This window comes from Elephantulus edwardii, unplaced genomic scaffold (genome assembly GCF_000299155.1).
Source record: "Elephantulus edwardii isolate Elephantulus edwardi_28Jun2011 unplaced genomic scaffold, EleEdw1.0 scaffold00155, whole genome shotgun sequence".
Lineage (NCBI taxonomy): Eukaryota > Metazoa > Chordata > Mammalia > Macroscelidea > Macroscelididae > Elephantulus > Elephantulus edwardii.
The window spans coordinates 5,777,646-5,803,673 of NW_006399905.1; the positions used below are offsets into that span (position 1 = coordinate 5,777,646).

At 38.6% G+C, this 26,028-nt stretch overlaps 1 protein-coding gene across 2 annotated transcripts in view; it reads left to right on the top strand.

Annotated features, from left to right (window-relative positions):
• Window positions 1-26,028, top strand: part of ZNF521 (zinc finger protein 521) — a 390,388-nt gene that overhangs the window by 201,647 nt on the left and 162,713 nt on the right. For both annotated transcript variants that reach the window (XM_006895038.1, XM_006895039.1), the window contains exon 5: window positions 17,027-17,111. In XM_006895038.1, the coding sequence (XP_006895100.1) occupies window positions 17,027-17,111 (85 nt within the window). The remainder of the gene's footprint in view (window positions 1-17,026; window positions 17,112-26,028) is intronic.

Consider the following 26,028-nt stretch of genomic DNA (forward strand, 5'->3'; position numbering starts at 1 on the left):
ACACAAGCCACCAAACTATGACAAACTAACAAATAAGTAGTGGCTGTCACCAGCAGTTTCTTTTTGTAGAAGTTCATACAACCATGAATCTGTTCGTGGTGCCTTGGCATTCTAGGCATGCTGTGTTGGTCACATTTTGAGTCATGGGCAAGGTCGCTTTTATCTGTCTGGACCTCATTTTCTGCATATAATGAGGAAATTGCCATAAATAAGCCCACTTGTTCCTTTGTATTCTAAAATGCCATTATATGCTACCCCTGTATATATATATATATTCATACTTTTGAAAATAGAAGGTATTAAAACTTTACATCATGCTTTTTTGAAATAACAAATGAGGGATCACTTAAAGCAACCAAATAGTTTCCATTCAGTCAAGAGGCTAAAAGAGCCCTAGCACTTGTACATTTATAGATAATTCTAACCACACAGCATGCTTTTTAACGTGGAGGAAGTGAAGGAGCACACCTTGATTCTGCAGAACTTACTCAGAGTACAAACAACAGGAATAATACAGGAAACACCCACTGCATTGTGTAGGTGTAATTGCTGACAGGCTGCGTGGAGCAGGTGGGATTTAAGAAGCGTTTGAAGGAAAAAAGAAGGGTGGTCTGCCGGGCATCAGTTGGAAAGCTGTTCAAGTGGAAGAGTCGGACCACAGAAGACAGTAGCCCAAGTTGAACTGAGAGAGTGGGAGATGCGGAAAAGGAATGGCTGGAAATAGGGAGACTTGAAGGGTACGTCAGAGAGGACGAAGTGACAAAGGACAAGAGTCATTTCAGCAGCTGTGTAGTGACAAGGATGAGCAAAATAAGACGGGATATGTTTAATTGCTAAAAGACCAAACTGCCAGAACATGAATATGCCTTTGACCGTAAAAACTGCCAGTAGGAGACAGTAAACATATAAATAAAGTTAAGTCACTGGAACACCACAGGAGCGTTCATCTAAAGAGGAGTAGGAAAGAGCAAAGAGGATGATTTTACAGTGAATGGGTACCAGTACTCACATGTTAACTTACTGCTGTTACACGCCATCGAGTGGAAACTGACTCATAGCTGCTGCCCTTTCCGGGGCTCTTCAGAGACTGTAAATCTCAGGAGAGGATATGGTCTGCCTTCTTCCTTGGAGTTGCAGGTGGGTTTGAACCACCTGGCAGCACAGCTCCTTAACCCTAATAATTTTGTGTAAATTATTATTATGTGTCAATAATTACATTATATATTGTAATGGGCACAACAATGGATAAGCCAAAGCCCCTACTCAAGCTTAAGTAATGTATTGCCCTTTCAGCGAGAAATCAATTTCATTAAAATGATTCTGATAAAACATGTAACATAGTCATTGTTATTAAGTGCCGTCGAGTCGCAGGCGACTCATAGCGACCCTATGAAGGGGAATCCTCGACGCTTAGGTGCCTTTCATCCTCTCTCCAGGTTCATAGAGTTTCCGGAGGCAAGCTCTTAAGGAAGTGGATGCCACTCCTCCTTCCAATGTAACATAGTAGAATCACAATTAATTTTCCCATGCTGTCATTTTTAAAAAATATTTGTTTATTGGTTTTCGTCTACATTATCCTTTTGACATTTTTGTCAGCTCTGTCTTAAATGGTGCCAAGTTCCCATAAAGAACTAATAAACGTACCTATTTTTTTATCTTGTATATAAGGCAGAAATTATATATTTAAAATGTGTCTTAAGGTGCTCTAAGATATTTGTTCTGCTTTACAGAACTTTCTACTAATTTATAGGGGTGGGGTTGTAATTCATACTGCCAAGTGCCAGGATATGGCTGTATGGAAGCCTGATGCATTTATTGAAGTGGCAGACTATTTAATATCCCTATTTCCTCTTTCCCCAACTGTATATGACTGATAGATGCTAATTATAGCTCCCCATTTTAGCAACAGTAAGGTAAGTGGGAAGTGTCAGTGATTTTTAAATCAGATATTTGGGATAATTGATGAGGAACATATACTCTCATTTTTAGAAAGGCAAAAATCTGTCCTGTCCTGTTCAGATTTATGTTCATATAAGAATCATTATTTAAAAATTTATTTGTTTCTCCACTCCTTCTTAATCTTTCTTAAATTATATGAGAATTAACAATGCAGCAAATGATCTATAATTTACTATGAATCATAAATCCCTTCAAAGTAGGAACTAGCAAACTATTACAACCATTAGTAACTAGAGGAAAATTCTATGCCGTAACTATGGTTGGGTAAGAATTTTACCTTGACTACAGTGTCACAGGTTCATCCTAGAGAGGGTTAAACTAGGCTGATTCTTGGAGACAGGGATTCTGAGGCTTTGCCTGACATACTTTGGACATATTGCAAGGAAGGACCAATCCTTAGAGAAGGACGTCATGCTCGGGAGGAGGAGAGACAGCGCAGGAGAGGAAGACCCTCTATGAGGTGGATTGATTGAGTGACTGGGGTAATGGGGGTAGGTGTGTCGGAAACAATGAGATTGACACAGGACAGAATAGGGTTTAGGGCTGTTGTACATACGGTCACTATGAGTCGCAGGCAAATCAACGGCACGTAACAACAGCAACCACAAACAGTGTCACTTTAGACTCTTCTCCAGCATCTTCCAGTTCAGTTGTTTCTTATACTTTGTCATGTATCTGAGGGATTTTCAGACTGAGATGAAGGATTCTTGGAAGGAAGGTTGTACCTTCTTCCAATGGAAGTGAGGGATATAGGATGACTCACTAAAGAAAATTTATTGACTGTCCATTTTCTAAAGGGTATTATTGGGAATTTGAGATGAGTTTGCTATGGTGTAGCAGTAAATAGTAACTGAATTTGTAATATTGATTGGGATTATTTAAATAAAGATAATTTACCTGAGACCCGAGTGCCACACAGCACAAGTGCTAAGCTAAGTGTCGTGGACGAGTTGCCAACATCTGAGTCAGGAGAATGAAGATAATGAAGTAAGGATCTTTGTGTGGGCAATTTCAAACTCAAGTTCAGTGTTTTATGCACTTGAACTTAATATCTGCAATTAGTTTGGTTTTTCCGCACCCCAAGTCGACATCATCTCCACAGACAGAACTGCTGTTTAAGGCTTCTGAAGCTGCAGTCTTTTTGGAAACTGACTACTGCATCCTTCTCTAATGAGGCAGGGAGGGGGTCAGTTCACACACCAGCCTTTCAGTCAGCACTAACCAGTGTACCAGAAGGGCTCTTCAAATGTTCTCTTCTTTCTCTCATGGGAACTGACTCATAGCTGACCCGCTATTGGGTTTCCGAGACCATAAGGAGGTGATTACCCATCTTCTCCCATTGGAGCCATTGGTGAATTCAAACCAACCAAAGAGATGCATGCAGCCTTTGAGTGCACCACACGACTTCCTATGAGCCACACCACCGATGCTACCTTCCAAATATGTAGAAAGGCAAATTGCAGACTGAAATACTTCTTGGTTGACTTGAAGGCAGTAAGTTTCTGACATGGATTTACTTTGTATTACTTAATTAAATGGTATCATTGTTGGTGCAGAATTTGTGTGTGTGTGTGTGTGTTTTAATGACTTTGAATCAGATTTTTTCTGAAGACAGTAATTTTCTGATTTTTAATACCTTTGGAAAAATAATATTTTAATGTACTTTATATCATATTCAGTGATAATCTAAAGAAAGTTAGAGGGAATAAAGGATCCCCTCTGACCATGATAATGGGATTATTAAAACTGCCACAGCCGCTGTTCTGACTCATAGCAACCCGCCATTGGGTTTCTGAAGCTGTAGATCTTAATGGGAAGAATTAAATTGCCCACCTTCTTTCCACAGAGGTGTGGTAAATTTTAACTCACCTCTTGGTCAGCAGCAGAACTATGCCCTGAGCCACCAGAGTTTATTGAAGTATTAGTTTGAATATCTGGAGTTGTGGATTATATTTGAAAAAAATTTGCTTAAATACATACTTCCCCCCCCCCTTTTTAGTGCCATTATGACCCATATAGAATTGGACTAAAATGAAAATATTTCAAAACATTGTTTTAATTTTTTCATTTAAAAGAATTTTATCTTTTTTTCCAGATTCCTTTTTATTAGATTTTTGTCTGACTTCTTTTTATTTTCTCCTGTTCATTTAGCCAGAAGCAGTTCTCTTTTAACTCTGTTTCTCCTCTGATTTGCTTTCTCCATTCCCTCAAGCACCTCAACTTGCCTGGCATGTAATAGGCATTTTGTGATTCAGTTGTGAATTCTGGGAAATGATCCCAATTTCAGTCTCAGATCCAGTTGATCTCTCCTAGGGAACTGGTTGCAATGTTAAGCTGTAGAGGTCAGTCCTTGGGATGCATTCAATACTGCTATTTCATCACCGGCGCTAATGTCAGCTCTCTCAACCTAGGGCCCACAGTGTTATTCCATCTATTTAAAATAATGTGTAAGATGAATAAGGCAACCATGACATTGCTGAAATACCCAGGCAAAATACAGTGAAGAGTTCCTTGTTTCTATGTTCCCTTGCTTCAATTTTATTGTAACTCCTTATATTGAGGGGTCATTTCCTTTAAATAAAATTTTTATTTTATACTGGTTTCCTTACAAATTTTGTATGCATTGTTTCTCACACAGGATCTTTCCCATTTCCTTTACCCACCCATCCCTCTACCTATTAAATTGTGTGACCCTATGACTCCCCCTGACCCTGCCCATTCTCAACCCTCTGCTTGTGCTCACCAGCCCTCTTGGATCCTCATAAGCATTTTACTAGTTATCTTGCTATTTTTTAAAAAATGGTCTTATATAGTATTTGGCCTTATAGGACTGAGTTAGTTCACTTAGCATAATGCTCTCCAGTCCCTGCTCAGTTAGGTAGTGATTTTCAAACTATGCTCTTCCATGCTGTATAGTATTCCATCATGTCAATGTGCCACAATTTCTCAATCCATTCAGTTGTGGTTGGACATTTGGACTGTTTCCATGTTCTTGTGGTAATTAGTGTTGCTATGAACATTGGGGTACAAATCTCTGTGTCTCAGTTCTCATTTTCTCAGTGTATATTCAAAGCAGTAGAATAGCTGGATCATATGGAATTTCTATGTCCAGTTTTTTGAGGAAACACCTTCTAGAGTGGTTGTACCATTGTATAATGAAGGGCCATTTCTAATTTGTTTTGCATGTGATGTTCTCACCATGTACAAAGCACTGTGAGAAACACTGTATAGTCTTCGTCTTAGGACATGACCAGTTCTGTAAAACAGTGATGTTAACGTTGTGTTGTTCAGTGGTGTATACACAGAATGTGTACATTTTTTTAAATTTTATTTTTTTAAATTTGTATTGTATTATTTTTACGTGTACCGTCAAATCAGATCTGACTGGTACAGGAGGAGATTGCCCCCTCCTTCTCCAGCAGAGCATCTGGTGGATTTGAACCGCATACTTCTGGGATTGCAGTGCAGCGTCTTGCCACTAGGCCACCAGAGCTCCCTTAGAATGTGTACATTTTTAAGGTACTCTGGTGGCCTACTGGATTGGGATTGGTGCCGGCAGCCCAAATAGGTGGTTCAAATCCACTAACTGCTCCTTGGGAGAAAGATGGCCAATCTCTTGCTGTACGATTAGTTTACAGAGTTTGTGAAGACTCAGTTGGCAGGTCTGCTGTGGAAATGAGGATTTTGAGCTTTTCAATATTAGTCATTTTTATTGGGGGGTACTCATTTCCCCCTCTGTATTCAGTGATTTATTTTCACACCAGTTCAATATTTGGAAAATGTCCAGGCTAAATTAGTAAAATGTCTGAATTATTGTGTGTTTTTGTAAAGCCACAGGGTTATTACTTTGACTTGTGTGTTTTCCTATTCTACTTACTTACTAATGAAATATTGCCAAATTAAAGTGCTACTGATCCTAGAATCTTGTATCATGAATGTATTCATTCTGAGGATGTTAGGGTATGTTACAATTGTCCTTGTAAACGATGCACTTTCCAAGCTAGGCTCATCTCTCTTTCCTCTTCCTCCTTCCCACCTTCCCTCCCTGCCACCACCCCATGACACTCTTTATGCTATTAAGTCCACATTATTACTGAATACTTTTTTTACCCTGTTAATTATAAAAAAAATAAAAACAAAAATCTAAATCTGTGGATTCTAATTTAGAGAAATATCCATAGAGTTTCAACTTCCACCCAAAAGAGCAGGAACTAACCTTTGAAAAGCATCTTTGTTGTGCCCAGAGCCCATACACTATTTCATTCTGTCACTGTAATAACCTGCCAAGTAAAGAGTAATAAAGGTAGTTACTATTTAATGCAAGCATACTCCATGGCAGGCATGATACTAAGCACTTTTATATAATTTCTTACTTGCTTCCTACATCAACCTCCAGATACAAGTTTTATTATTTTTAATTTACTGAGAAGGACACTAAGACTTAGGGTCATTACAGGCTTTGTCCAGTGTCACACAGCTAAATGAAGCCACTGAAAAGCAACTAGTTGCAGAAAGAGGATCCTAAAGTTGTTTTCCTTCTAAGGCTATGAGATGTCTCTGGAATGGATGTTTGATAGTATTATCTGGGTCCCTGTTCAGGATTGGAGTCCGACTTTTCTTTTAAAGCCACTGTGTGCTTTTGGAATTGGTGAAATAGAAGGGGCTCAGGGTCTCGGGGGAAAGTGGCTCTGTAATTTCAGCCTCTCATGCTTCAAACAGGTAGCAGTGATAGGTGAGTTTGAAAAAGTAGAAAATCAAATAGGCTTAGTCAAGTTCAAAACAATATTCCGTCTCTGATACTCAGTAGTCAAATATTAAGACCAAGTGGTTATTAGAGTTGAAGTCAGGAACCTGCCAGGTTGTGTGTTGGAAACAGGGAGTGGTAACTAGAACTTAACCCCGATGGGATTGAAGCGAAGTGTGCTGCTCCCTAAGCATGAGCCTGGGAGGAACTTCCTTGCTCACAATACAGCGCTGTTAATGATAGAATGCTAATATGTTTATATCCAAAAGGAAGCTGGTTAGTGCAACTGTTACTCAAACTCTGCACCAAAGATGAAGAAATGGAAGATTTCTGCCAACTTCTGAGGTCTGAAATGCGCAATAAAAATGCATAGATAATTACTAGTGATTGGAATTGAAAAGCTGGAAACAAAGAAGGATCAATAATTGGGAATATGGTCTTTGTGATGAAAATTTTGCAAGAAACCACAAGCTAAAGATTTAGAGCACAGAAGATCGATTACTTGCAAATACTTTAAAAAAAAACCTTAACAAAAACACAAACCCATAAATGGCAACCATACATGTGGACCTTGTTGGATGAAATACACAGGAATCAGATCAGCTCTGTCTGGGGAAAGAAACAATGGAGATTTTAACATCAGTAAATCCGAATAAGGCCAGGGAATGACTGATGAACAAACACGTATGCAAGTTCAAGTTCAAATTGAAGCGGAAGAACATGAAAGCAAGTCCACATGAGCCAAAGTACAACCTTGAGAATATCCATCTACATTTGATCCATTTAGCGTTTTTCACCAAAGATCAGATATATTGTGGGTTACATCAGAACATTATACATGAAGAAAACAAAAAGGTCATTAAAAAACAGAGCTAAATAAAGGACTAAAATGTTCTTGGTTTTAGCTAAAACTTGGAAGGAATGAATTCATACTTTCAAATGCAACTTGAGAAGACAAAATGAACATAAAATATGTAAATATGTAGAGGTTATTGTTGTTGTTATGTGCCGTCAGCCATTTGCGACTCATAGCGACCCTATGTACAACCGCCCTAAACCCTGCTCTGTCCTGTCCCAATTGCCCTGCCTCTGACACACCCATCCCAATTACCCGTCACTGAATCAATCCACCTCATAGAGGGTCTTCCCCTCCTACACCGTCTCTCCACCCTCCCAACCATGATGTCCCTCTCCAAGGGCTGGTCCCTCCTTACAACATATCCAAAGTATGTCAGATGAAGCCCCAGAATCCTTGCCTCCAAGGAGCAGCCTGGTTTAATCCTCTCTACGATGAATCTGTTTGTTTTCTTGGCAGTCCATGGTACATTCAATACTCTTCTCCAGCACCACAGCTCAAAGGCGTCAGTTCTCCTTCTATCCTCCCTAGTCATTGTCCAACTCTCTGATACATTATGGGAAACAAATTAAGAATCTAGTTGGCATTTCTCAATCTGAAGGAACTGAACTTTCTTTTTTTGTAAAAAAAACAACAACAAAAACAGTAAAAACTCAAGTTGCAGTAATGTAAGTGTCTATGGTCATCAAAAGATATAGAGGAAAATCACAAATTCACTGTACCAAAAAGCCTTAGTGTTCACCCAGCTAAGGTGATTACAGACCAGTGCTGTTGAAGGAACAAGTCCAGGCTGCAGTGAAGACAAGACTCATAATCACACCGAAAATGAACACCAGGAGAAATGGAGATGATTTTAACATCGCCAAAGATTTCACAATTCATGCCAGTGGAACCAGCAGTGAAGAGATCATGTCTTGCACTGGGGAGGTTTGCTGCAAAGGACAGACCTATGTCTTTAAAGTGGGGAAGGACAAGGATGTCGCTTTGAGAATGAAGGTCCTTTTGACTCAAGCCGTGGTAACAATTGTTGTTATTGTTGTTGTTATGTGCCGTCGAGTCGCTTGCGACTCATAGAGACCCTATGTACAACAGCCCTAAACTCTGCTCTGTCCTGTGCCAATCGCACTGTCTCTGACACTCCCATCCTGATTACCCCAGTCACTGAATCAGTCTACCTCATAGAGGGCCTTCCCCTCCTGCGCTGTCCCTCCACCCTCCCAAGCATGATGTCCTTCTCCAAGGACCGGTCTCTCCTCACAACATGTCCAAAGTATGTTAGACTGAGCCACAGAATCCTTGCCTCCAAGGAGTCACCCAGTTTAACCCTTTCCAGGATGAATCTGTTTGTTTTCCTAGCAGTCCATGGTATTCTCAGTACTCTTCTCCAGCACCACAGCTCAAAGGCATCAGTTGGTAACAGTTCGACAATGAATAAGCCTGACTGTAGAATTGATGCCTTTGAGTAACAGTGCTGATATAGAATACCATGCTCTGTCTTGGAAAAAGTACTGTCAGAATACACCTTAAAACAAAAACAGTGAGACTTCATCTCATGTGCTTTGGACACCGTAGCAGGAGAGACCAGCTCCTGGAGAAGGACATCATGCTTGGGAAGATGCCAGTGAAGGAGAAGATCCCCAATGAGATGGTTTGATGGAGTTGCCTTAACAGTGGGGCAGACCAAGGCCAGGGTATGGTTCCCTCTGATTTTCTGTAGGGTCACTGTGAGTTGTCCCATAGGAACTTACTTAGTGACACATAACAGCAATACCCTTAATAAAGAACCTTTTGCCACATTCACTATATGACTGCAAGGAGCCCTGGTGGTGCAGGAGTCACATTCTTGGCTGCTAAGTGAAGGATACGGTATTTGAACCCAGAAGCCTCAGAAACCATGTATGGCAATCTGCTCTCCTAAAAACAGTTAGGCAGTCCTACTGTGTTCTACACAATTGCTGTGAGTTGAAATCAACTTGAGGGCAAGGAGTTTGGCATTTGAATTTTATGTGCTTAGATTTTTTGAGTCTCTTGAACATACTTCACATATTTTGATGTTGCACTCCTAAATACTTTTAAGTATACATTTAAGAAAGAAAATATTTGCTCATTTAACTACAATGTCATTGTCACATCTGACAGAATTAACAGTGATTTCCCTGATATTAACTAATAAATAGCTTATACTCACATTTCCACATTTTTTGTTATCATTTTTCTCCAAAATCTGAATTCATGTATCATATTTAATAGTTAACATTGTGTGGATTCATTCTTCTGAGAACAATCTTTCTGGGTTTTTTTCATTTGTAACATTGACTTTTGAAAGATTACAGATCAGTTGTGTTGGAAAACATTCTAGATGATTTGATTTTTTTTCTCTCATAGTAATGCTTGTTCTCCTATGTTTCCTGAAAATTAGAATCATAACAAGTGATTAGATTCGAGTGTACTTGTTATACACTATGCCATTGAAGCAAAACCAACTCATAGCTAACCCTCTGTTGTGTTTCTGAGGCTGCAAATGATACAGAATGAGATGGCCCATCTTTCTCTTTCAGAGCCTGGTGGACTCAAACTGCCAGGAAGGCAATGCCTTTGGGTTAGCGCTGCATCTCCTTAAGGATAAGCCACCATCACTATGAACGCTTTATTAATGAAGTTGAATGCTTCACACTACCACACATCAGGAGGCACATAGTAGGAGTGTGTTTCAGTGTTAGAATCTCTGGTTACAATGAGAACTATCTGAGAAATTCCTTAAGAAGACACAGTTTGATGGTTGGAGGAAGGGGTGGGTAAAGGAAAGGGGAAGGATCCAGAGGGGAAAACAATGTACATGAACTTGATAAACTTTGTATACGAGTATAAAATTTAAAATAAAATAAAAAAGAAGATACACTCATTTCCTTAAGGATGAAAGTAAGACTTTTAGAATAAATACCTGCTTCTCCTGAACTGTCATGGGGTGAATCCCAGGTCACTGTGACGCTTCTTGATGGGGGTGGTATGATTGCTAAAATCATTGCAACATTTTGTGCACTAAAAGTGACAACTAAATCATTGCAGCTAAGAGCTTAAGACTATACATTTGTTAAAAAAATAATTTATATTGATTTGCTTACTAAGCTCATATACATTGTGTTTCGCATCATTCTTGGTTTACATTGTGTTTCATACAGTCATCCATCCATTACATTTTATAAAATTAATCACCCAGTTGGACTGTGCCCACCATTACCCTGTCTTTTCAAGTTTCTGCCAGATCGTTCCCATTTCCTTCACCCCTCCTTCCACCCATCAAATTGTGCAAACCTGCAGTTTCATCTCTAATCCTCACCCCTTTGTTTCCACACTCTATACATGTTTTACTAGTTATCCTTCTATTTTTACAATAATGATCTTAGGCAGTATTTATCCTTATGGGACTGAATTAGTTCTCACAGCATAATGCTCTGCAGTCTTTCTCAAGTTATGAGCATTTTTTAAATCATTGCTCCTGAGTGCTGCATAGTATTACATTGTGTGAATGTACCACAATTTCTCAAGCCACTCAGTTGTGGTAGGACATTTGGGCTGTTTCCATGTTTTTGCAGTGGTGAACATTAGTGTATACATCTCCATTTGCATCTCATTTATAATTTCATTGAGATTTATTCCTAGTAGTGGAATAACTAGGTCATAAGGAGTTTCTATGTTCAGTTTCTTGAGGAAATGCCGAACTGCCTTCCAGAGTGGTTGCACCATTTTATAATTCCACCAACAGTGTATGAGAGCTCCCACCTCTCCACATCATCTCCAACATGTATTGCTTGCTGCCCTGCTAAACTTTGACACGACTGCTGGGGTGATAAAAGAGATGCATATCAAGACTGTAAATTTTAACAGGAGACTGCCCATCTTTCTAGAGCCACTGGTGGATTTGAAATGCCAGAGACTTGATCTTTTGCTTGTTGTTGTTGTTGTTGTTGTTATGTACTGTAGAGTTGAAACCGACCTATAGATGACTCTCGAGGGTTTTCAGAGGCAGTTAATCTTGTTGTTGTTGTTGTTGTTGTTATGTGCCGTCGAGTCGCCTGCGACTCATAGCGACCCTATGTACAACAGCCCTAAACTCCGCTCTGTCCTGTGCCAATCGCACTGTCTCTGACACTCCCATCCCAATTATCCCAGTCACTGAATCAATCCACCTCATAGAGGGCCTTCCTCTCCTGCGCTGTCCCTCCACCCTCCCAAGCATGATGTCCCTCTCCAAGGACCGGTCTCTCCTCACTACATGTCCGAAGTAAGTTAGACGGAGCCTCAGAATCCTTGCCTCCAAGGAGCCACCCGGTTTAACCCTCTCCAGGACAAATCTATTTGTTTCCCTAGCAGTCCATGGTATTCTCAATACTCTTCTCCAGCACCACAGCTCAAAGGCATCAGTTCTCCTTCTATCCTCCTTGGTCATTGTCCAACTCTCTGATGCATAACAGGTGATTGCAAAGACTATGGCCTGTATCAGACGCACCTTAGTCTCCAGAGAGACACCACTGCTCTTCAGCACTTTGGAGAGGTCCCTAACAGCAGACTTTCCCATGGCAATGCGCCTTTTAATTTCCTGGCTGCTGGTGCCAAGACTGTTGACTATGGAGCCAAGCAAACTAAAGCTGTGTACAATCTCAATCTCTTCACCATCCATCCTGATGCTGCCAGTTGGTCCACTGGTGAGAATCTTTGTCTTCTTGACATTGAGCCTCAATCCATATTGCAGGCTGCAGTCCTTGACACTCTGCAGCAGGTGCTTCAGGTCCTTCTCAGTTTCAGCAAGCAGGGTTGTGTCATCCGCATAACGCAGATTGTTGATAAATCGTCCACCAATCCTGACCCCACATTTCTCCTCATAGATCCCAGCCTCCCGGATAATCTGTTCTGCATATAGGTTGAAGAGGTATGGAGATAGGATGCATCCCTGGCGTACGCCCTTCCCAATTTTGAACCATGCAGTGTTCCCTTGCTCTGTTCTGACAACTGCCTCCTGGTCCAAGTGTAAGTTTCGCATTAGAACGATCAAGTGTTCTGGGATTCCCATTCTTCTCAGAGTCAGCCACAGCAGTTAATCTTAGGAGGAGCTAATTGGGAGGAGATTACCGATCCTTCTGCAGCAGAGCAGCTGGTGGCTTTGAACCACGTACCTTCAAGATTGCAGTACAGCTTCTTGCCACTACGCCACCAGAGCTCCCTTATGAAAATAAAAAACCAAACAAACAAAATAAACCTATTTCCATCATATTGATTACAACTCATAGTAGCAATATCCCATCAGTAATTAAACAGAAGTATTTTATCTGAAGGAGCAAAATATTGACTTTCTAATTTTATCATTTCTTCTATTGTCATTCTCCTATATAGAGTTTTCCTTTAACAAGTAGGCATGAATTACACTCTTGTAAGGGGGAGTAAAAATAGGCAGAATACTTCCCTCTCCTTAACTGTCAAATTTCGGAAGAACAAAATGTTGTAATTAACACCTCCAATGTTGGCAACTAAGATTTACAACTTTTCACTTTGAATCTTATTTTGGATTCATTTTTTTTTTATACAGTGTTCTGTGTAAAGGATTCAAGTTTACAGGTGCAGAGGGGTTTTTTGCTTCTGTTTAATTTTGTAAGACTAAACGTGAATCTTGTTTCCTAACGGGCTGTATGTAGGTTGAATAGAGGTTAATCAGAATAATGTTTTTAAAATGATGCATTATCAAAGTTCTTAATAATTTTTAGTAATCTATGTCGGTTTACTTTGAACATGTTCATTGTATCTTCAAAGTGAATAGTGGTAAAAGTAACAGCAAAATAGACTTGGCCTGGAATTGCAAAGAATTTCCTCAGAATCTTGGCCTTACAGAACTGAAATGGATTGGCCTGCCCAGGATGAGCTCTCTTCTCGAAATCTCTCAGTACCCTAACCCAGGGAGAACTGAAAACAAGAATGTCAAAAAGGCACATTTAAATTGTTCTCAAAATCAATCAAAAATAATGAGGTGCTGGAAAAAAGTTGTATCCTTGATAATTACATCTATCAGTATCAGAAAACAAAAGAGAACAATCAGGAGATGACAATCCCACTCCCAAGTAGCACATTAAAAAAAAGCTAATGAAAAAAAGTCTCTTTTAAAAATTGCGCTAAATTAGCATTTCAAGTAAATTGACAACTTACACGTGGATAAAGGCCAATCTGGGGCCAAAACAATGGAAGTTCTGTTTCCACTTTTATCTGCTTTTAAAGAAAATGATCTCTCTTGCCTTTTTTTGTTGTTGTTGTTGTCTTTTATGAGTAGAAGTAATTGCCCTCAGGAAAGTGGCAGTACAAGGATCAGGGCACACCTAGAGGATTGTACTTAATTTGGGGTTCTTTGTGCTTGTTAAAATACAGATCTGGGGCAGGGTAACTAGAACAGTGGAGTCTTCAAAGCATTCTTATCCTATGTCCCCTTTTTCACTTGGAAAAGAGGTTAGCATAACTGTCATAAGGCTTTCAACATGCTCATTGTACCTTCAGAGTGAATAGTGGTGGAAGTAACAGCAAAATAGATTTGGCCTGGAATTACAAAGCATTCCCTCATAATCTTGGCCTTACAGAACAGAAATGGATTGACCTGCAGAGGATGAGCTTACAAAAGCAGATATTGTTCACAGATTGAAATTCCTTTACCTGAAGATGGATTCTGGGGATGCAAGGGTCTCCAAGCATCTGTAATTACAATGAGAGACACTTTAAGGATTATATAAACTAGTTTTTACAGTTAAGGTAAAAATGAATTTTTCAGCACCACTGTAAAAAGAAAAATGTTAACACACTCCAATTTGTAGATCTTTGCTTGGAATTTGGGAAGGTGAACATTATAGTTCAAGCTGCAGTCTTTTAAAATCTTGGTACATTGTTTTTATCACATTGTATTTGTACCTAATCTGGCTGTAAATCCAGTAGTTTTTTAGATAGAAATATTGCTGTATTAGTAAAAACATAATATAAAATTTTGGATTAGATTTTAAGAATAGAAAGAATTAGTATATTATTTCTCAATAGTGACAAGAAAATTTTCTTTCCATGATAATAAACTTACATACATAGATCTTCAAATGAACCCATTCATTTGAAGATAGTAGTAAGTGCTTCTATTTTTTTTTGGCTTGTCAAATAATTTTATTCTTTATTATTAGGCTGGGGTAGGAGGAAGGCCTAGTATATTCTGTCAACATATTCATCAGTCATCATTTTTGGAGACAGTTTTCGACAGACTGTATGTTTTACTGCCCTAACAAGAGAAAAGACTAGCCATTAAGTTTATGCGTCTTTGTTTTTCAGCGTGGTCACATATCAGGAATAATGCTGGAAGTATGCTAATAAACAATATATAACGTAGGTCATCTGGGAGTAAGAAATATTTTCTAACTAGTTCTAAAGGGAAATATTGTTAAAAAAGGGATAGGTGTTATTTACGCAATACATGTTGCTCTATATGTCACCATCAAAAGCATCTTGTAAACAGCTCAGCCTAGTAAATCTTCTGTGCTGATTGTCAGGGTTTTTCCAGTCTGTGTTAGATTTAGATTCCATGCACTAGTTCACACTGTGTCTCATGTACAAAGACACAGGCTGTTTAGACACAGCTTCCCTTGGCATTAGGTTTGTGCTAGTGTGGTTACAAAAAAATGTTGTCTACTCTTGCAGGGGGAAAAAATTACTAAGTTAAAATACAGTAATTAGAAAAGTACGATGTTAACAACATGTGTGCTTTTTAGCCTCAGTTGAAATGAAGGCTGATTTTTGACCTTAACTTTGATTTTGTTGAGTTCCAAAAAACTTAAGTCTTTTTAGAATAATTGCAATTTACATAGTGCTATTTTCTGTTAATTCCATTAGTGAACAATTTAATTATAAGGTTAACGATGAAACTAAGACTATTTTTATCAAAATGTCATGAATATGATTTTACAAATGTCATTTTCTAACAATTGGGAAATTTTCAAAGTGGTTTCATTTTTTTCCAAGTTGGCTTTTAATTGTAAATGTAGAATTTCATTGGAATGGAATTTATGTAACGTGTGTTATAAAAATATAATAGTGTATTTTATGGAGTCCACCAAATATGACTGGACATTATGAGAGTCAGCATAATAAAGATGGGAAATAATAAAGGCATTCTTATCAGAGAAGTGTAACATTTGGAATCATGTGAGATGATGTTTCTCTCTAGCTGTAGGACACAGTGACATCAGCAAATCTTTCTGTTCCGCTAGGTCTCAGTGTTTTATTTGTGATACTGGAATTAAATAAATCTTGCCTCATCCATGTCACAGAAATACTGAGTAAAATGATAAAATAAGATTAAAATGTTCATTACAGTTTTTATGGGAGAAACATGAATTCTAGTAATTAGCAACTTCTCAAGTATCACCTACATTTTAGAATTTTACCTATTAAATTATAATCTCTACATCATTCAGTTGGACCGCATGAACCTTAATTTAGTAACCGGTTGAGTTACAGATGTGGAGAATATCACCAGTTTGGGAGAAGGTTAGTATAGGTGGCACTCAGATTGTCATTGAGATAAGTAAGCCTGTAAGTTAAATTTGTAAATAAGTCAACAGGTGCATATAAATCTTATTTAGCTTCACTGTAATGCCAGAAAGGAACTAGTAGAGCATGGATGATGCATTAAATGAATGCATTGGACAAAGTGGCTGCTAATGAAAAGATTGGTGGTTTGAATCCATCAGCCACTCCTTGGGAGAGAGACAGTGCACTCTGTTTCCAGAAGTTTTCAGACTTGGACATCCTAAGGGGCAGGACTGCTCCGTCCTAGCAGAGAGCTGGAGTCAATTCAGAGGCACTGGGTTTTCTGGGCTTTGTATTTCTTTTGTTCATTTGTTTTAGTTCAGCAAACGCCTCGAAGCCTTTCCAGTGATTTAAAAGCATCACTTTTAAAAGTGTATTTGATTGTGATAAATAATTTGCAGCTGAGTAGGGCTTGGTTCAGTTATTTTAAAGTGAGGGCAAATTTAGATAACATTTATGTTATCCACAGATGTCAGCAACCCTGGGGAATCCCCACTTCCCATTCTTCAAAGGAATCAGTGTCTGAAGCTCAGCCATGTCTTACAGGCCCCCCCCCCCCGCCCCAATACTAAGTTCTGGTTTTGAGTTCAGAAATATTTCAAAATAGAATGTATCATGAACCTCCCATCCTTCTAAATGCTTTGCAACGAAAATGATCACATTGGGATCAAGCCACAGGATCTTGGTAAGAATCTCCGGGAATATTTAACAACTTCACGGTAGCTAACTCGGTAGCTAAGTATGACCAGCATCTCAGACAGATGCTCTAAATAAGGTTGAGGGTTTGTTAAAACAAACACGCACAAACACCACCACAGCACTAAACAGTACATGCATCTAACTAATTCTGTTTGTACTTGTCTCCTCAGAAGAAGACCTACCAGTGCATCAAGTGTCAGATGGTTTTCTACAATGAGTGGGATATTCAGGTTCATGTTGCAAATCACATGATTGGTGAGTGATACTTTAAACCTTATTAAAGATAAGGCGTTTTTCCCCTCCTACATGTCCTTTTATGCCTATGTAATTAAACAGAGCTAAAGACGAATTAATTGTTCAACCATCCATGGTTTACCTAGGCTTGATTGATGTTTTTCAAACTCCTGTTATTGGACCTGATAAGGCATTATTAGCACATTTTATTTTCTGCAAGGGCCAGTTTAGACTTCTGCAGAGGATTGTATATCTACTGCCAGTCAAAACACAGGTGATTAACAAATTAAACTTCTAATCATTTTTGCATTATTGAAAACTAACAGGAATGGTTAATGAACTGGATGTTAGCTTTCCATAGAGTTTTAGAGAGGTTTTAATTTCAGAAGTTATTACGGTAACGGCACTGCTGTGTGTTGCTTAAGCATCTTTGTATCAAAATCTAAAGTGGTTGAATTTTTTTGTGTGTATGAGAGGGAAGCATAAATAATTTCAATTGCCATAAAGTACTTTTATATGTATGTTTTCCACATTCTGGAAAGAATTGTAATTCTGAAGACCACGTAAAAAATTAAGTAATCCTGTTGTCATTTCCCATCAAAATTTACTTCAGTCTTTAGGATTTATGGAGATCTTTGAAACAAATGGTTTGGGTAAAGATCTCTGAAGTCAGACTAGGACAGTATTTTCAGGAGTTTTGCAGTTAATCACGTGGCGGAATCAAGGATAAATTTTTCACTCTTTCATAGGGTTCTATTATCCCTGAAATTCTTGTGGGCTTACTGTTATGTTTTTAATTTGATAACCACTTAGTAATAACACTAAGAGTTTTACCAGCCAATTAAACTTTATCAAGCAGATCTGTTATCTACTAGTAAAATGACAATTGTGATTCCTTTATACTATTTTTGTTACTCACTTGTGTTTTTAGACTATGAGTCTTTTATTTCATACACATTTTGTGGTATTTTGTGCTACTATAAATAATTGTGATATGAAAAAGTCCAATTAACCTCATGTGCTCCCGTTATCAAACTTGGTAAGACAAGAAAGCAAATTCAACATTCTAGATGATGAGCTTGTTTTCTAAAGCAAACAAGTCTTGAAACATAGAAATAAAAACTGGTCTAAGACTTTTTAATGGAAGCATTGTTCCACCTCTCAGGATTGCTCATCAAAACCAGCAGCCAAACTGGGTGTGTTCTTGTATCAGCTAATGAACATGAATTCAAAAGCATGTTGAAAAGTTGATTAATAGCTTTTCTAGAAATGTGTTTTATTGCTTTAATTTGATAGATCTTTAGGAGGATTATTGTTTACTAATAACCAGATGCTTCATTTTAAAGTGAAAGAACCATATACTAATAACAACTATAACATCAATCACATTATCTGTTTTCCATATTTAAGTGCATATGTGAAAAGTCATTACATAGCACATTTTAATGTATGTAGTAGTGTAAATATAAATAATACACGTGACAGAGCAATGTGGACCACTTTTCTAAGTGTTTAGAAGATAACGACTAGAGTGTAAAATGTTTTTCCCTGCCGTTCTTGTCTGTTTCAAAATCCTAAGGAAAAAAAAATGCTCTCCATAAACTTTCAAAATAGTTTGCTTTGTGGAAGGGATCTGGACAAATAGGGAATTCTTGCCAAATGATAAACAATACTATTTTATTTCTGTATTTCTTTAGTGTGTGGATGGCAGCCATTCATAATTTTTGCCTCATGCTGCACTTTTACATGGGCTTAAAAGAAAACATTTCTTGGAAATATGCAGCTTGTGGAAAATTTGATGGAACTTTGTAGGGTCATGCTTCCAATTAGTTTTATTCTATGTACAATTATCTCTGGTTCCGGGTTTATTTTTCATCCTAGCTAAATGTTTATATGATGTATCCAGATGAACAAATTGGACATATTTCTCAGCACAGTATCAATACTGTTTGAGCATGAAGAATCAGAGTTGAAGGTCTAGCTTAATGTTGTTGTTAGGTACCGTCAAGTCAGCTATGATTAATAGTGATCCTATGACCAACAGATCAGAACCTTACTTCTCCTGTGTGATTGAGTGTGAGACATTGTTACTTTCTAATTTTAGTATTTTGTCTGCAACTTTCACTGGCTTTTCTTAAATAGTTCTCCAACTTTTCCCTTGTATATCTTTTATACTTCTTGCATCATTAGTGATATTCCAAAGCTTTCCCCCACTGACCTTATTGGAGATTACTATAACACTCATTTCCTCTTGGGATCCAAAGGCTTAACACATTACCTTCCATCCTAGAAGTAAATTCTATTTTTTTTTCCCATCACTATGGGCCTAGTTATTTAGCATTATTCCTATTTTTAATAATAAAATGCTTATTTCTCCTGTACTTGAGGCCTAAAAAAATGAATGGCATCATTTAATGACTGTCCTTTGAACATGTGTTCAAGTCCTTACATTCTGTTGGTGCTGTTAATATCTAGAGAGAGAGAATGCATAATGGGTGGTGTCATATAGCCTAAGATATTCTTTTTTTTTTTAACAATCCCAGTGTGATATTTATCTTTCAAATAAAGCAGACAACACTATTTTGTTGGCTAAAATATCTCCATTGAGTCTAGGTACTTTTAGATTATATATCTGTGTGTGGTTTTTGTCTAATCAAAAAATAATCTCAACCAGACATTTAGCAGGGGAGAGGGATTAGGGACTCTCTGCAAAGCTTCTTACTCTTTTTTTCATTAAGAGGGTATAGAGTGTTTTTACAGATTTTGTTTTACATTTCAATCAGTCTGCAGGAAGGATTATGTCACCTGATGGAAAACAAAATCTGCAGATGACCCAGTCAGGTGTAACTTTAAGTTCTTTCTTTAACCAAGCCATTTGCATTAACTCCTGTTAAGCACACATGTTTTAATGCAATTTCAATGTCATCCAACCTCTGTGCTTCTTTCTGGATATTCTCGTTTCAGACTATTGGCCAGGGACATATGTGAAAGGAAAACTATCAATGTTTCTACCAGGTACAGAACGCGGACTCTCTGCTTAAGTGCCATTTTGCAGCTAGGTGTGGACACATAGTCTGAGTTGCAGGAATAATTACTCAATAAAAATACATTAGGGATTTGACTTGTGTCTGTTAAGGAAAAAAGAAAACTTCATCTTCACCACATCTTGTAACAATTTCAGTAAGAAATCAGACCAGTAACTATTTAGGGGTTTCTTTTCTTCTTTACACACATATAAATAAGGAGCTACAAAACATTTTAACAACTTTCCTGGAGAGAATAATTTCTCTCCTTTAAAGTCTGTGCTGATGAGAAAATTTTTGTTTCTTCCTTTGTTCTGTTCAAATAGTTTACATTGGCACTTGACCTGAGAATATAGAAAGAATCCACTGCTCACTAGTCACTGTTTTTATTTTCTACCAGCATAGTAAATATTTGTTGCTGTTTTCTTCTTAGAGATCCCTTTCATTATTATCTTTTTGTTATGGATTAACACAGAAGGAGATGAAACCAGAGAATTCAAATGTGTTTAACCCAGCAAAGGCATTGCCTCATATAAAATTATGAGGCACAAGAGCAGTAGAGTAAATTTGTAAGAGCTTGGGATAAAGGGCTGTTAGGCATGAGATAATATAAAGAGAATACATTGCCAAGAACTATTTATGAGAAGCTTAATTTTTTCACTCTGATAATTCTTGACCAATAATTACCAGCCTCTAATTATCTATTTTAGTTAGAAAGAAATTTCGATCACTACAGAGGTTGGCATTGCAACTAGCACATAAATCCCCAAAGAGACAAATATGTTCCAAACAGCCACAAACAACTGTCTCATGAAACATAGTGAGTAAATTGCGAGCGGCTGGTGGTAGACAACCAGCAGTCCATTTACCACCGAAGGCCAGTCCACTTGACAAAGAAATGAGCAAAGGGGAGAAATGCCATTATCCTTGAAATTTATTGCCACAGTCATGGACTTTGGAGGACAAGTGGTACAGCCATGGTCATTTCCAGCCTCCTTTTCAAAAAAGTTCTTGGATGGAGAATAAGAAAGGAACGGATCCAGGCTATTTACTTGGGAATTATTTTTTTTTAAATCTTTGAAAATTCCTTAGTAAACTCAAGTCTGTAAATTCATATTTTCCCTCAGATCAGAATGACAACTGTTATGATGGAAAAAATTATGTTTTCCTTATGAAAGATAGGAAAATATGGGCATTTGTTAATAGATTTCTTATGGACAGATCAAGAGTGACACATATACAAAGCATTAGGGAGAAGTGAATATTTTTATATCTTTAAGCCCTCTGAATGGTAACTAATATAAAAAAGCACTGATGGGGGAAATACTATGTTTATTAAAATTGTTAATATCTGTTATCTTCTTGATAATTTTAATTCTTAAAAGACTCATGAAAGTGTTTAGCTATTCTGTAGTGCATCTAGAAGTATATTTATGCCATGTATTGTGTTAGCCATGATATATACACCCCAGATGTCAGGACAAAAAAAAATGCATAAAACAGTTTTATTCAGTATGGTGAAATTTCAGTCTGGTTTTGTTGCAGGTAGCATTCTTATATTCTACAGTTTGTTTGATGCCTGAGGTCACAGTGTCATTCTTTTCCTTCCATTTATTTAGTGTATGGTATGCTATGTGACTAATCTTCATTATAGCATTGTAACATTCAGTATCACCTCTGATGCATTTCAGCTTGAATGCTCTTGTTTTAGAAAGGCCTTAACCAATATTTTGAGGTCCATACTAGCCTTGGATTTTATGTCTTGGGAGGAAATAGCCAAGGATACAGATCTCTGTACCAGAAGACACCGGGCCATGCTGGCCTTTAAACCCTCAGTTTTCATGGACTGATTTTAGTTTTTTAATGACTAGAAAGGAATCTACAATAATACACACATGTGACATGCAGCGCGCTCACGTGCTCGCTCTCTCTCTCCATGCTACCCTAAGAAACTCAAAGTCATTAAGGTTCTTTGGCGCTTTTGGTGTACATTAAGTCTACATCAGAGTGATTGAATCTTAAAAAAAAATAATAAATCTTTATTTGATTGCTTATAAAACCCAGGGAATTAGGAAGTAAGCATTTGGTGTTAAATATGATGAAATACTGGCTTATTTCATCAAGAGCTGGATTTTAAAAAGATGAAATCTGGGCAGTGTAATGGTAACAGAAAGCTACCCTCATGTGGGCAATGCTGGCTTATTTGAAAAGCCCATAAAGGGTTTCTACATGGACCATACAAAAGGGATACTTTCTCTTTAATAGCCATCTGTAAAGGAGAGATGAGAAGTGGGCCAGGTCATCTCCTCAGCTGTCATGATATTAACGTAGGTAATGGAGCAAGCTCCGTGTTCTGCTGGGTGTTGTTTTTCATAGATGTTCATCGATTTACACAGATAATTCTATTTATTTCTTAGAGTTAGTCCAAGTGAACCAGGGGCAGAATCACAAACGACAAAGCATTTCAAATGACTTTATCTTTGTTTGCAACATAACTTTTGTCTAAAAAAAAAAAAAAAAAGATGTCACACCTCCTGTGCAGATGGCGGCATGATTTGTAAACCAGCCAAAACATTTAAACAAATGTGTGATCTGGGGATAGATTAAATAAAGGATAAAATGGAGTGCGGGCCACAAATTCTAATAATCAGATGATTTTAAGTTGTGTGTGGTGTGGTGCGATGGTCACGGGGCTTGCGGGGAATGCTTGCCAATGACAGCAAGGTGCCTCGCAGATCTCAGGATGGAGCCCGTGGCCTGGAAGGCCGCAGTTTGAGAACCACATATTTGCTGTACAGCTGGCACTCTGTATGGGGACATCAGATAAAACTTATGTAAAATGAAGTGTTATTGCGGAGGATGAAATTGTTCAGAGAGGGAATTCGCAGACAGTATCTGAAAACAGAATTCATGGCACCAGCGAAGCCGACTGTAAATACAAAGAGGGCTTAATTATCTGCACAATTGAACAGAAATCCAAGATGTGTACAGAAAGGCCAGGCGCAGGCGTAACTCTGTCATAGGCACACTGTCTACCACGTGCAAAGCAGGGCCACAGGAGTTTGCCTTTGCTCCTCAAGCATCTGCCTCCTCACTAATGAAGACAGTTTGAAAAAGCAAATCAAAGGAGAGACCCTTACTTTACAGCTTTTTGATATCAAGGGCGATGTTCATGGGCTCAAGTCTGTTCTTCAGAGTCTTAATTCTGGCAGCAACTTTGAAAGATAATCTTTGGTTCTCTTTCATTTCAGTTCCACTATTAAAAGACATATCAGGATGTTTGTCCTTGTTGTGTGTTTTACTCGACGTCTAGTCGCTTTGATTAACTAAAGTTAAAACTCCTGGCAGTCGGTGTACTTTCTCATTTGTGTGCCCACGGCAAGTGCTGTAGAAATCTCTAACAATGCTGATTTTCTCTGAGGCTAGGGATGCTGATGGAGCCCACGGATAGATGGAAGATTCCATTTCAGGTGGCTTTGGACAGTGTGCTTCGGAGAAGGTTGCTCTCGTGAGGATTACTGGATGGCAGCCCTCTTTCCTACACTCTGTACGGAGAGACGGGCCCAGTGTCTGTGCAGATGGCAGTGCTGTGCCACTGGCTGCTATGCCAGGCGGGGCTTCTGGCTCTCGTTCTGTCCTCACCTTTGACTCGCTCTAGAATCTGCCACAAGTGTAGCCGTTTTCCACTCACTGTGTGATATGTTCATTATCAAGTGTGGGTATCTGTTTCTGAATGAAGTTTGCAAAACGCATCTGAAGGAAGGGCAGCAAAAGTCATCAGCAGTGGATAAAATGCCTGCACATGCTTGTGTACGTGGACACACACACACACACACACACACACAGAGTGACCTGTTTCTCCAGAATCCATTCCTACACATCAAAAGAAGAGGCCTTTCCTGACTTATTTCCATAGGTTATTTCCCAGGTTCGATATCATCAGAACAGCAAACAAAGAAAAGTGAGCCAATCTGGATGGTGGGTGTCGAACTTCAGCTGCTCATATTGTTGCATTTGGTGAGCTGATGGGGTTTCGTAGGTCACCTTTAGAATTATGCCTATGACAGCAGTAGCTACCTGCCAAGATTGCAAGGTATCTTGCAGCTCTCAGGATGGCGCCCGTGGCCCGGTAGGCCTCAGTTGGAGGGGTACACATTTGCTGGACAGCTGGTAGCTCTGTATGGGGCAGCCGTGTGGGCTGTTAGGGAGCTGGAAAGGAGACAAGCATGAAATTTCTTCTAACCCCAACTCTGTTTTTCTGTACTGTTGGCTGCTTCTCAGTTCCTTGACAAAAAAACCAATCAGGCACCCTTTAATCCGCCTGTGATTACCACTGGTATAAAAAGGGAAGCATAATGAGGAAAAATGCCTCGTTTTGTTGCCTTCAAAAGCCAACAAATTGGAGTTAACTTGACAGGAAGTGGCTTAATAATTAGATTATTTATTTATTCCTGACACATATCCCCCTGTTACTAGTCTCAGGAGACCCTGTAGATGGTACGATTTTCAAGCTGCCATTACTTCGCTGTCTTCTGTGAACAAAGAAGGTACTGTCTATCAGTCAATTAAATGCACTCTTTAAGCCGAGGCTGCAAAGTCCTCAATGGAGAGAGCCCTGGGACACTGTGGCTGATGATTCTTTTCTCTGTACTGTACATCACACTCTCAACTGCAGTCCCCACAGAGATGGAATAAAGTCATGCATTAAAATAGCACTTGTTGATTTGTTTGCTAATGAAGAGCCATTGAAATGTTTGTGTATTTCTGTGGCAAAATTGTTGATAAAAAGGGATGACTTGCCTGCATATCTTAGTTCATCTACTGTGAGTGCTTATTTAAGAATTACTAAAATTAAAATCAGCCAATGACAGAAAAACACATTTCCCAGATAACAGCGGTTTTCTGTTTTCATCAAATTAGATGAATCGAGGCCGGGAAAATGGAGAACTAATGTCCTTTCAGCCTCTTGCCTTCCTTTCACTACATTAATCCAAACACCTCCTTTTCTCTAACATAAAAATATAAGTCTTTTTCAGAGTGTCTGAGAGCAGTACCTGTTAAGTGTGAAAATACAGTAGAATCCCTTTGTGTGAATAATGCTTATTAAAATTAAATTCTTTTTTTCTTCTTTTGTATGAATGGCATTTCTGTAGCAATTTCTCTAGCTTAGTAAATACTTGCAGGATTTTTTTGAGGTTGGTTGTGTGGTTGTTTCTTTTTTTTCCCCCTAGGAAACTTAGTAATGCTTTAAAAATCAGACTAATCAAACATTTTTGTAACATGCCAATTAAAAATTATGTAAGAGAACAAACACACAGATCTGTCATGGAGAGGGTAAAACCAGGCTGCTCCTTGGAGGCAAGGATTTTGAAGCTCTGTTTCATATCTCTTGGGCATGTTGCCAGGAGGGGCCAGTCTTTGGAGAAGGGAGAGCATCGTGCTTGGAAGGGTGGAGGGACAGCGTAGGAGAGGAAGATCCTGCATGAGAAGGAGTGACTCCGTGGCTGCGTTAATGGGTATAGGAGTGTGACTGTGAAGTTGGCTCAAGATAGCAGGGTTCAAAGCTGTTGTACACGGGATAACTAGGAGATGCAAGCAGCTCCAGAGCACATAACCACCACCACCATCACGTGGGTGCTTCAGAAAGCTGACCTTCCTTCTGTTTGTTCTTCTTCCTGTTTTCTTCTTTCTCCTTTTAATGTTCCCCCTTCCTTAAGCTTTACGTTGTTTCATTGTAAGTAGTGGTACCTTTTCATGCAGTCCAGGATTTTATTCCTTAATGTGTCCATCAGCTCCTTACTACCTCTTATTTCTTATGTACAGTACCTGACTTGGCTAGATTTCTGTGAGTTCCTGCTAACTGGATTTCTTTCTTTCTTTCTTTCTTTCTTTCTTTCTTTCTTTCTTTCTTTCTT